The sequence below is a fragment of the Falco biarmicus genome, chromosome Z (assembly GCF_023638135.1).
Source record: "Falco biarmicus isolate bFalBia1 chromosome Z, bFalBia1.pri, whole genome shotgun sequence".
NCBI lineage: Eukaryota > Metazoa > Chordata > Aves > Falconiformes > Falconidae > Falco > Falco biarmicus.
In genome coordinates this window covers 49027556-49039760 of record NC_079311.1, presented here as the reverse complement: position 1 = coordinate 49039760, position 12205 = coordinate 49027556, and the positions used below count along the sequence as shown (strand labels likewise).

At 38.0% G+C, this 12205-nt stretch overlaps 1 protein-coding gene across 5 annotated transcripts in view; it reads right to left on the bottom strand.

Moving 5' to 3' along the window:
• Positions 1 to 12205, bottom strand: part of SLC24A2 (solute carrier family 24 member 2) — a 111258-nt gene that overhangs the window by 30279 nt on the left and 68774 nt on the right. For 3 of the 5 annotated variants that reach the window (XM_056325182.1, XM_056325181.1, XM_056325183.1), the window contains one exon: positions 3105 to 3155. The exons of the other annotated variants lie outside the window; for them this stretch is intronic. In XM_056325182.1, the coding sequence (XP_056181157.1) occupies positions 3105 to 3155 (51 nt within the window). The remainder of the gene's footprint in view (positions 1 to 3104; positions 3156 to 12205) is intronic. 5 annotated transcript variants of the gene reach the window in all.

The following is a 12205-nucleotide window of genomic DNA, read 5'->3' as shown; positions in this document are numbered from 1 at the left end:
TGACTACCTAAGAGTAATTTTCATGCCATCTGGTACCAACAGAGTTTAGGTGAATGAAAATGCTTGATTTCAAGGACCCAAAATAGGATAGTTTGTTTTAGAAAATTCTTAATTAATCTAGATTCACTGAAATCAGGCAGATTTTGCAGCTCATTTTAGTTTACAAAGGATGGGATACAGGAACAGGAGATCAAGACCAGGTGATTAGCAAAGAAGGTAGCTTAAAACTTATTTGATTTTATTTGGATATATGCAAACAAATTGGTATTGTATAACACAGATATGCCTTGATCTAACTCCATGAGTTAAAGACTTCAGCTGGCATCAGTTGGCAGAGATTATCCTGATCAAGGATATATTAAAAAAACAGTCCTTAAACTAAATCTAAACTGCAGAGTACAGATCCCCTGGGTCAGAAAAGCCTTTGATTTGATAGGAATAGAGTTTATCTTCAGGAATTCGCTCATTTAAAAAAATTCAAGACTCCGCCGTTTGTCTAGTTTTCAGTCTGTGATAAATGCAAACTACTACATCTATACAGCTACAGCCAAGCTTTCAAGAAGATACCAAATCTGTGACTGCTGAGCAGTCTGAACTATGCCTACCAGTCCTGCTCGTGGCCATTTGTGGAAGTCAGCTAGTGGGTCACAACTAAACAATTCCAGTAATCCACTTCACGTACTTTCTCCTTTAACTTTAAATTCCCACAGAAGTATCAAATAAAAATACATGCAGTTTTGTCATGTTGTAGGCTGTTGGTGGAGGTTACTTGACAGCACAAGATTACTGTGAAGGTCTCTTCCCATCTGGTAGGGTATATTTTCTCCCCTAGTTGGGCCTGATCAAGCTGCAGTTAGTTTAAAGTCACTTTTAGATCAAATAGGAGCAAACAAACAATAGAGATCAGTTTCTAAGACCTGGAGCACAATGGCTCTCTGGCCATGAGGCTATATCTGTTTGTGTATTGAGCCTAACCGTTACTTTCTGTTTCTTATTGTTCTGATGTAGCAGCAAGAACAGATGCGCTTGTGCTTCTCCAGTGGAAGACTGAAAGATTTGCTATCTCTGTCCACAGGTTTGAGGACCTGGAGATAAGGATGTATATTAGAAAAAATTCCATGGATTTGTAACTGGGTTTACACGTTCCTGTGACTAACTTTCTGTACAAAATGTATAAAAAGCTCAGTCAAAAAAGAGGAAAGAGGAAAATGGATAATGCAAATAAGTGTGATGCACAGTGATAGAGATTGCACTTTTAAAAATCCAAAAAGTAAGTTTGATGATGATGACCGTTGTATTTCAGAAGGTAAGCTGTATCATAGACTCTTGTCAGTGTTAATGCTCCTTAAGGACAAAGAGCTTCCCTTCTTATTTTTGCTACTGCAAGATTTTCGCTACTGCTACAGTGTGGTTCTGGATTATTTATTCATGAGGAGTGCTTTCTGGAATGACACTGAACATTAACCGCATTACTTCAGCACAGGCACAGTATTAATATATACACATATTCTATGTATCATACTGGCATGGGTGCTTTCCTACCACAAGTTACATTTAACCGTCAATAGAGTATTTATAAATATCAGAAGGCTACCAATGTAGTGAATACTTCAGCATAAAAAATAAAAACCTTCACACACGCAACTCGGAGGCTACAATGAGAAATTACCTTTGTGTCTTGATTGTAATGAATACTGTGATGAGCCACACCACAAAAGCTTTAGCTCTGATAACTGTACCTGAATGTCCTGGGTTAATAACTCATTTCAGGTGCTTGACAGATGTATTTAAATAACATAGACACCACTGTTTGCCTGGTAAAATCTCCTCTCAGATATCATTTCTTATATCAGTGCCACCCCTATGAATCAGATGGTGAATATGGGCAACAGAGTGGTGCAGAAGGCTGCCCTATGAGCTCATGCCTGCTACAGAAGAAAACAGCATCTTCCAACATCAGGCACAAGCTGGAAGGAATCACCTCCTGCAGCCAGCCCCAGAATAGCACAGTTATATTTGAGTACCAACAACAGGTACAGAAAATGGGAAATAATGTTATCACCTTTTTTTTCCCCCGCTGGAGAAATGATCATGAGTAAGTCATAAAATTAAGGTTTTCTTAAAACCTTTTTTACTTCAAGATTAACCTAAACTAGAAAGTAACTGTGTTTTTTAAAACAAACAAACAAACAGAGAATTAAGGTATTTGCCTTATATTCCCAACATTGAAAATAAAGTAAGAATAGGCAGCTAACTTTTCTAATGGCCTCAAGCTTATTCCCATCCTCAAACACGCCAATGATTATTAAACTGAACATTCAAAGACAATCTGTCTGGCACTATATTCAGAGAGCTGGACAACAGGCCTTGATCCCACAGACAATCAGTTCTCAGTTCAATGAAACTTCCAAGTTACAGAAATGCTGACCACACTAGGACCAAAAGCTTGTGCTAGAAATTTACTATACAGTTAACTGCTTTCCTGAATTAGTATAATGAACTGCAACACTTTTGCATCAGCAGAAAAATTTCCCAAGATTTCATTGAGCCCTGATTCAGCCCCTAATTGCTTCCTTCTTGTATTGCTAGAATCAGGATTTTAAATTGCGTAAGTCTTGCATTGCAATTAAGCATACAATTAATACTCCAGGAATAGTCATGCCTAGTTCTTAAAGTTTATTCATTATATTTAAATAGTGACGGAAGTCACTTAATAATTGTTCTCAAACTGAATGATTTCAACATCAATAAATTAATTCATCTTCTTGAATGCATTGTAAAACATGGCATAAAATAAGCATCTGCAATCTATGTTATACTGTGCTGTATAATCTCTGAGTGTTGTTTTGCAAGTATGTTCTTTAACAAAAGCATTCCATTGTATTTCCTTATCTGAAATAGCAAAACTGAAACGCTGAAAACAAAAACCTCAAAAAAGAGCCATAACTGATTGCACCATCAATGAAGACATGCAAGAAGGAGTTATTAAAAAATGGAGAAACTGAAAATAGGACTAAAAAAAATGAAGGAAAAAGTAAACACATAAAAGGCGCTTAAGAGGCTTCAAAAAAAGCTGATACAAACAATTCTAAAATATTTCTTACCTTCTTCAGTCATTGTGTCATAATATTTTAGGTTTCCATATGATCCAAGCTCTACAACATCACAGTAAAAGACACAAAGATAAGGAAGCAGCAGACATTCAAGAAATGTACATGTTTTTGCATGTGCTTCATAAACTCGAATAGTGGCTATGCAAAATTTCTGCAGGACAGTGAGCCACGGACTACAGAAATGGCAGTGCCTTCCCCCCTGGAAATTTCACAAGTCACTGGCTTTAGGTAAGCAACTTGGTAAAGTGAGATGTAGGTGAAGCACTGAAATCTAAAATTCAGCTTTTTCAAGGTGATTGACAATTTGGTGCCTCTACATTTGGGAAAACATCATAAACTGTGACAGTACCTAATCAGCAGCACCTTTGGAAACTAAGCTCTTTTAACATTCCCCAGGTCAGACATTCATATACTTGGCATCCAGCTTAAACAAAATAACCCTCAAAACACATAATCCAAAGAACTGTTCATACCGCTGTCGCACAAACATTGTTTTGATACCTGTGCTGATGTTGACTTGCTTTAGAGGGGTTACTTAATTTAACCACTCTCTTGTCACTTGTGAAGTCAGAAAAAAAGTATTTACTCAATTCATCAGGTAGTATGATGCCTAACTTAGTTAAATCATTTAAATAGATCTGAATATATTGCATTACTATATTCTAACAGGGCAGAGAAAAGAACAGAATGTAGAGATCTAGATCTTTAGGGCTACTTTATTTTTCTATGTGACACAATCTTGCACGAAATCATTTTTTTCTCCAGCGGTTGCTTTACACTTAATTTCTTAAAGCACTTTTTTCTTAAAGTTTGGCATATATGTAAACATACATATATATAAAACCACAATAATTAATGTAGCTCTGCAAAACAGGACAGATTAAAATTACGCACAAGAAGGAATTTGTAAATGATTTGTCTGAGGAATTTGTGGATGATTTCACTCATTATTTTTATATAAATTTTTACAACTGAGCTTCTGAGCATCCAACCTTTGACAGAGTGTAATCATTAAAAAATGGGTACTTAACAGTTTGGTAGTGCTGTTTTCTTTGAAAATATTCTCTCTTCATGTTTATGAAACAGCTTAAGCAATTAAAAGTATAAATGCTGCCCAATTATTTTGGTTTTAGCTAATATACCTCATCATCTTTCAATATTTTTCCACATAGGTGGATTTCAATAGAGGTATGGCTATTAGTTTTTAACTGTAAAATACTGAGATGATATGTAAAACTGATACTTTGAAATATCCTTTAAAAAAACCCCTATTTGCAGGTACCTGAATCTGCCAAATGAACATTGCTTACATCATTTGCAGAGACAGAGAACACTTTATGCCATGGAACTAGAAAATACAGTATATTATCACTGTTTATTTTTTTAAATAATTATGAATGGATTGTAGTGATTTTTTTCATAGACATACTTTATCAAAACAAATCACAAGTACTAACATACTCTTGCTTGTACAATGCAGTGTCTTACTTGCACATAACTACGCCCAACAGAATATGACATTACTGTATTTCTTAAAGCAAAGAAAGGCATCATTTAAAGACAGAATTTATTATATTGTTTTATAATTATATAGAATGCATATACTGTTTTGTAAAAATGTACTTAGTGTTGCAACTTAATCTTTGTAGCTGCTTGCACATAAAAGAAGCTGCTGTCCTACCATCTTGATTTTAGTCCTAAAGATTTGAATTCCTTACCTAGGAGGAGGTCCCAATAACTTCAGTATAGACTTCCCTGCATACAGCATTTGGGACCATATATGCTGTTTAATTAGAGCTCATATCTGCTGACTCTATGGCCAGCAACTTTGATTAAATTTATTCTCACTGATCTCTTCCTTGATGCGTCTGGGGTCTGCTTTGCTGGAACCTGGGATGAGGCATCCTCTGGAGGATGAGGACAGGAATGGAAGACGGAAGCCAAAAGTTGTTCAAGAGTAATCGTAGAAATGGAAGTACATGCAGGAGACAACACTGCCCAAGGGGCTGCGCAAACTCATGTAGAAAAAAGAGTGACGATGGGGGTGCAGAAGGACAAAGTTGAGAAGAAAAAGTTTGTACCATAGCAACAAACTTAAGAATTGACAGAACAATGGTATGAGGTCTCTGACTTAATGGATGAAGCAGAATTGTTTCCAGAGGAAGCCAACAACAATGGTTAATTATGCTGTATCTTCAGAAGAAATAAAAGTGGCAGCAGAAAGGTAAGGCACTTGACACACTGACAATCCGGCTTAGACCTGTTTGCTTCCCATCTGAAGTGAGAGGTACAAGACAAGTAAGAAAGAAAAAAGGACACTCTGATTATACAGAGACTTAAAAGAAACAAGGAGATGCATACAGGCGCATGATGCTGATGATAATCATGTTCTGGGTGCTTCAGCAATTCAACACGCCAAGGATTAAACTAGGTTAATTCTTGCAGTTAGCAAAATTACTTCCAGGAAAACACTAATCTTGCTGGTGAGATTACGTTCCTGAATGCCTTTATAGTCCTATAACCAGAGCAGAATATTTTATACAATCACCAGCTCACTGATTGCAAGGTACAACAATGGTGGCAGAAAACATCAGCTGCATGTATTCACTGGATTATTTTATGGATTTTAAGATTAGTTGGGTCAGTTCCGCTCAGCAACAAAAAACGTCTGCCTCTATACAATTTGCCTCCAATATATCACACTAGCTTCTGCTGTGAAATTTGGACTAAATCTGCTCTTTGATATTTATTTTTTCATTTTCTTGTTATAATATGATTCTGTTCAATAAGACTCCAAATAAACTCAACCTCAATTGAGGCACTTTTTGAAAAAATATTGTATTGAAGAAAGTTCTCAGCTTTAAAGTTATTCTGAATGGAAACAGAAATACAGTATAAAGGCGACTTGAAAAAATACCCCAAAATCTAACAATATTAAAATTTGATAATTCCAGTTTCACAAACATGCCATGTGGTTCCCACAGGGAGGGACAGACTGGCTGACAGCCAGTACCTGCATCCCTGCTGGTCGCATGAAACAAAGAGAATGCAGAGATGCAGCTTAACAGCTGATCCTCGACAGTGACAGCCATTGAATTAATTTGTTGCTTTCTGCGTATTTTTATACCAGAGAACAGAGGGTTCCTGGTAATCCTGGCTGACATTCCTGAAGGATTACAACATTTTCCTTATTACCTGTTGTTCTCTACTGTGTCTGTAGGTGCTACACCATACAAAAGTAAACAGAAAGAACAATGTTGTTAGTCAACAGCACTAAATTATTTGAAATTTCAAATTCAAGACAGCCAGCATGGCTTCAACATGGGCAAGTCTTGCCTGACCTAGTGGCTTTCTGTGATGGGGTGACTACATCAGCGAACAAGAGAAGAGCTATGGATGTCATCTATCTGGGCTTCTGTAAGGCCACTGACATAGTCCCCCACAACATCCTTCTCTTTAAATTGGAGACATATGGATGTGATGGACAGACTATTTGGTGGATGAGGAATCGATTGGATGGTTGCATCCAGAGGGTAGTGGTCAACAGCTCAACATCCAGTGGAGATCAGTGACAAGTGGTGTCCCTCAGGTATCCACACTGAGACCAGTACTGTTTAATATCTTCATCAATGAAATAGAAAGTGGGATCAAGTGTACCCTCAGGAATTTTGCAGATGGCACCAAGCTGAGTGGGGCAGTGGACACGCCTGAGGGACAGGACACCATGCAAAGGGACCTGGACAGCCTGAGAAGTGGGCCCATGGGAACCTTATGAGGTTCAACAAGGCCAAGGGCAAGGTCCTGCATCTGGGTCCGGACAAACCCCAGTATCAATACAGGCTGGGGGATGAAGGGATTGAGAGCAGTGCTGTGGATGAAAAGCTGGACATGAGCTGGCAATGTGTGCTTGCAGCCCAGAAAGCTAACCGTATCCTTGGCTACACAAAAGATGCATGGCCAGCAGGGCAAAGGAGGTAATTTTTCCCCTCTACTCTGCTCTGGTGAGACCCACCTGGAGTACTGCGTCCAGTTTTGGAGTCCTCAGCACAGGAATGACATGGACCTGTTGGAGTGGGTTCAGAGGAGGGCCACAAAAATGATCAGAGGGCTGGAACACTTCCATGAAGACAGGCTGAGAGAGTTGGGGTTGTTCAGCCTGGAGAAGAGAAGGCTCCGGGGAGACCTTATTGCAGCCTTTCAATACTTAAAGGAGGACTACAAGAAAGATGGGGACAAATTTTTTAGCAGGGCCTGTTGTAACAGGACAAGGGTTAATAGTTTTAAACTAAAAGAAGGTAGGTTTAGACAAGATATAAGGAAGAAATTTTTTATGATGAGGGTGGTGAGGTGCTGAAACAGGTTGCCCAGAGAGGTGGTAGATGCCCCATCCCTGGAAACATTCAAGGTCAGCTGGATGGTACTCTGAGCAACCTGATACAGTTGAAGATGTCCCCTCACATTGTGCGTGTGGGTTGGACTAGATGACCTCTGAGTGTCCTTTCCAACCCAAACTATTCTATGATTCCATGAAATAATATACCTAATCACTCAGTTAATTTTCAATGTTCTCTCACCAAGTATTGTAGGTCCAGTTTATGGTAAAACACCCATTTTCTGCCTCTTTAGTGTAGTGCCCCAGGCTGCCACAGAAGAAAAGCACAGCCACTGTTCCTCTTTGCTCTCCTGCTATGAAGATCTCAGATACAGAATGCAAATGTCCCTAGTTATGCCAGAAATGAGCCCAGCTCAGAGTTTCTCAAAAAGCTCATAAGACATACATATTCTAGAGATAGCAACCTGCATTGCTAAAGGTATGTACCACTTCATGAAAAATGTGACTCAGATTCTCAAACAAAAGTAATGTGTTTACAGGTTTCTTCGACAAGCATAGGACTTTTACCTCACATAAAAAACATATTTGTATGAAAGTTCATGTCACACTTCTCCAAGGTAATTAAGCAGTTTCAAAGTTGACATATATTTCATTCAAAACAGAACAAAGAGATATTGAAGGCAATCCCTGAATTTTTAGTGTAATTCCGCCATTGCATTCACTTGACCTTCCCTGTGTTTGACTTCCACAGTCATGAAGGCATAATCCTTTATCAGCATCAGTGGAAGCTAGACTTACAAGGGAATTGTGACGCATTCTGGAAAAAGCATATGGAAAGCATATATTTTTCCTGAGTGTTCATACCCATAAATTCAACCTACCAAAAGGATGAATATGTAAGACATAAGGGAGAAATGAAACGAGAGAGTAAGGGCTCAAAACTTATAATAAAATTGAGAATGCATGCTATATTATAATAAAATTGAGCACGCAGCTCAGAACTGCAATGTAAAAGCAGGCAAATAAATACTAAAAAGATTGTAAACATGAAGCCTAACTGAGACTGGAGACAGAAGAGAATTTTTGTACAACAGGTTGGACACGTAATTCTGAAACTCAGCAAGTTCTTGACAGTCAGAGACATTACTTTGGTAATCCACTCTTCCCCTTCATGTCTTTCTGATACGACCTCTGATTTGCACTTATTGTTGTCTTCATGCTTGACAGAATCTCCTTTTTTTTTCATTTGCATTTTTTAAAAAGAAGGCTGAGGAGTTAGGCCAGAAGATTTAGAGGAATCAGTATTATAACAGCAAGGAGAACTAGGTTGTCTTTCCTTGATCTTCACTGTCATTTCTTCTAGCTGTCATGGTCTTGGGAAATTCAACTAGATGATCAGAAGCTCATCAATAAAATAAAAAAAAGAAGGCCACTTCAAAAGTCTTGCTAGGTAAGCTCTGGTGCTGGCTATTTAACCTAAATTGGACTCAAAGCTTGATTTGGTTTCATCAGTGTTACTAGATTAGGAACAAAGAACTCTCAGTGCTAAAAACTTGTGAAATATCTAGTGGAGGTTAGTATTACAGGTGTAAAATGAGAGTGCTAACCTCTAGCAGATCTTTAATAAAAGAGAATGCCTTTGTACATAGACTACTTGAGGCGAAACACAAAAAATCCCACCAACTGAAGGGTATCAGGCATTACAAATTTTAAAAAGGACAAATTCTTTCGAAATCTTTTTCTTTCTGTGAATCTCATCTCAATTTGACTCCCATCTTTTATGAACTCCATAAACCTCTTAACTTTCTTACAGAGCACTTATACTCCATCTGGGATAGACTGACTGCTGTGGGAGTTATGTATTATCACTGCAAAATGCAGAGGAGAGAAAACAAATGTTTCAAGAAGCAAAAGACTTCTACTACTACCTCCATATAATCCAAACTATGCAAGTTATAATTAAATGTTGTAGCCTCCATTTTTACTTGTGGACATTCAAGCTGCCAGTTCTTGCAAAATGAAGTCTTTGCCACTGAGCTGGTGCAATGGAAAACACAGAGAACTCTTTTTGATCTGAGCAATACTGTAAATAATAACAGTTGCATGCATTTTAGAACTACATCTTTTTGGATTATGCTGCTACCAGTGCTGCTTTATTAACACTCCTAAGCAAATAAAGAAAAATCATATAAATCAAAAGTTTTGGGTACTTGACCAGCAGGCAGCACATTGGGATCAACTAAATTATGTAATACTTTGTGCATCTGAGCTCTAAAAACATGTGGTCACCTTTCATCTTGTCTTTAAACTGCAAGCCTTCTAATCCCGTTCTCTCTCCTCATGTGTCCTTACTCTGGTTTTTAGCGTAGGTGGTTTTGTCTTGATAATAATCTCATTAAAGCTGACTGCTTTTATTATAGTTTACTGTGATTTTATCAAATTGGAGTACAAATAGAAATACAATTTAAAATTTATACAATCATATCAAGAGAGTTCTTGTCAGCTCAGGATAATAACAACACCCAAAAGCAAGACCTGCCTATTACTTTGCTCTTAGCACAGCATTTAAAATGAAGATTGAAAAGCCACTGTTCTTATAGCTCACACTGTCTAGCAAATCTGACTGTGGTGACCAAAGGGAATTTGTCAGAGTATTCACAGGTTTTTAACTGATATGGGTTAAAGACCAAATATTTATAAGGAGGTGATCAATGGCATGTTATTAACATATATATGCAACAAAGAAGAAAGTAATCTGAACTACTATTTTATGTCAGACACTGGTTTTGATATTTTTAGGTGTTTTTGGTTTTGTTTTTAATTTAAGAAAAGCATGAAGTTACTTGTTCCTAAGGTTTCCTTCTTTTTCCATCTTCTTTCCCTCATAAGTTACCTTCGTGCCATCTGCCACCAAACTCTCGAAGACAGGTGCCATACATTCTCTAGAACATAGTAATACCCAACAACAACTGATAAATATTAGAATTGACCTTGCCTGGATCAATCACAATTTCGACTTTGAAGGAGGTATTTGTCTCTGAAGAATTTTCAAATATTCATGAAAATGGGAATTCCAAGATGTAGAAGTGAAAACCCATCCTACTGATGATATTGGGAGATCTACCACTGATTTTGATGGGGTCAGGATTTCACTGAGTGTCTGTCTGGCCAGGCACTGTGGGTACTGGACACATAAAACTCCAACTGCAATAAATTCCAGCTGTTCTGGTTTTCAGCATGTCCAAGGAGAGCAATGCAAGGGGAGCACATGTTCCTCTCACTTTCCAGTCATAAAACCCAACCAACCTGTGGAGGCTGAAGTCATCAGCCAAGTGTAAACTGTACTAAAGGAAATCTTCTACTTTCAGCTTCAATAGAAAGTCCCTCCTAGCTACTATTATTCCCTGACCTGTACAGTTTTATATATTATTCATGTTTTCTGTTGCTTGTATTTTTAACATGGAAATTCAGAGTTAGGAAGAAACTTAAAAGAAGTTAAAGCCATTAAGCATGGAAATGCATAGTCAGGACAGCTGTACCCTGCTCTGGGATCACGCTTATATTTAAATACTCATGTCTTCCTTGCACAATCTGTAGGGAATCCCAAGAAGAATATGCTGTCTGAAAAACAGGGCATCTGGAAAATATCATGGAGATGAGAGAAGAATTTTGCCTGTAGCGAGCAGCTTGAGTAGATACTAATTGAAAGAATAAACCACAACATGCAGAAATAAATTGTTGTGAAAACTGATGCCTACCACAAAACAGACAAAAGGATTAAATTTCAGGTTTTTTAAAAAAAATTAAAGGCAACAGAAACCTTCCATTATTTAAAATTTGCTACCTACAAAGAGCAATACTGATTTTAAAGAGAGATCTGTTCTTCAATTCTGAAGTAGCTAGAAATTCTCTCAGTGAAACTAGCGAGGAGTGCTGCCTTATCTCTGCATTTTGAGACCATATGTAGTTAAGCAGACCTGACATTTACTGCTGCAGAGTCTGAGAGCATCACCACAAAGAGCTACATTTTGCCATTGAACTGCCCACTCTGAGAGAAACGTGTTAGGGTTTCTCTGCACCCCAAGTTATGTATAACAAAAACACACCAAAATTTTGATACATCACTAATTACAGACACGTTCTGTGGATAGGATAAAAGCTGCAAGCTCACCCTACATTCATGGAAGTGCAGCCATTGTCTTTAGAAAAAGCAAGACCAACATCCTCAAAATATGACAAGAATGAAGTGGTCCCTGCATGTATGCTAAACAAACCCACTCAGAAAATAATTTAGGCTTCAAAAGTGTGCAAGAAGAAGGATGCTGAGTTCCGCTGCAAGGCCACAGGTATGACTAAAGGACACTCAAGAATGCCAAAGGATCTAGAGCAGAGATAGTTAATAACATTTATAATTATTTTTATTAGTTTTGTCTAGATTTGCATATTTCCTCATGTTAGATAAAATTCTGTTGTGCTTATAAGCCACTGAAGGATTATTTCTTTCATCTCTGGCATGGTCCTGGGAAGTGCACTGAAGCATCCACACCCTGGGAATGAGTGAAGTGGAAGCACTCAGATTACTTCAGCAATGCAGGAGCTGAGCATTACCCATGAGTTGGTGTAAGCTGAGGTGCCTGGCCTTACTTCTCCGAGGACGTAACAAATAAACAGCTTCAGTCAAAAAAAGCTCACAATGGGAGTGAGCACAGACATGATGGTGCAGCTTACCTAGGCCAAGGGAAGAACAAGAGCATAAGGG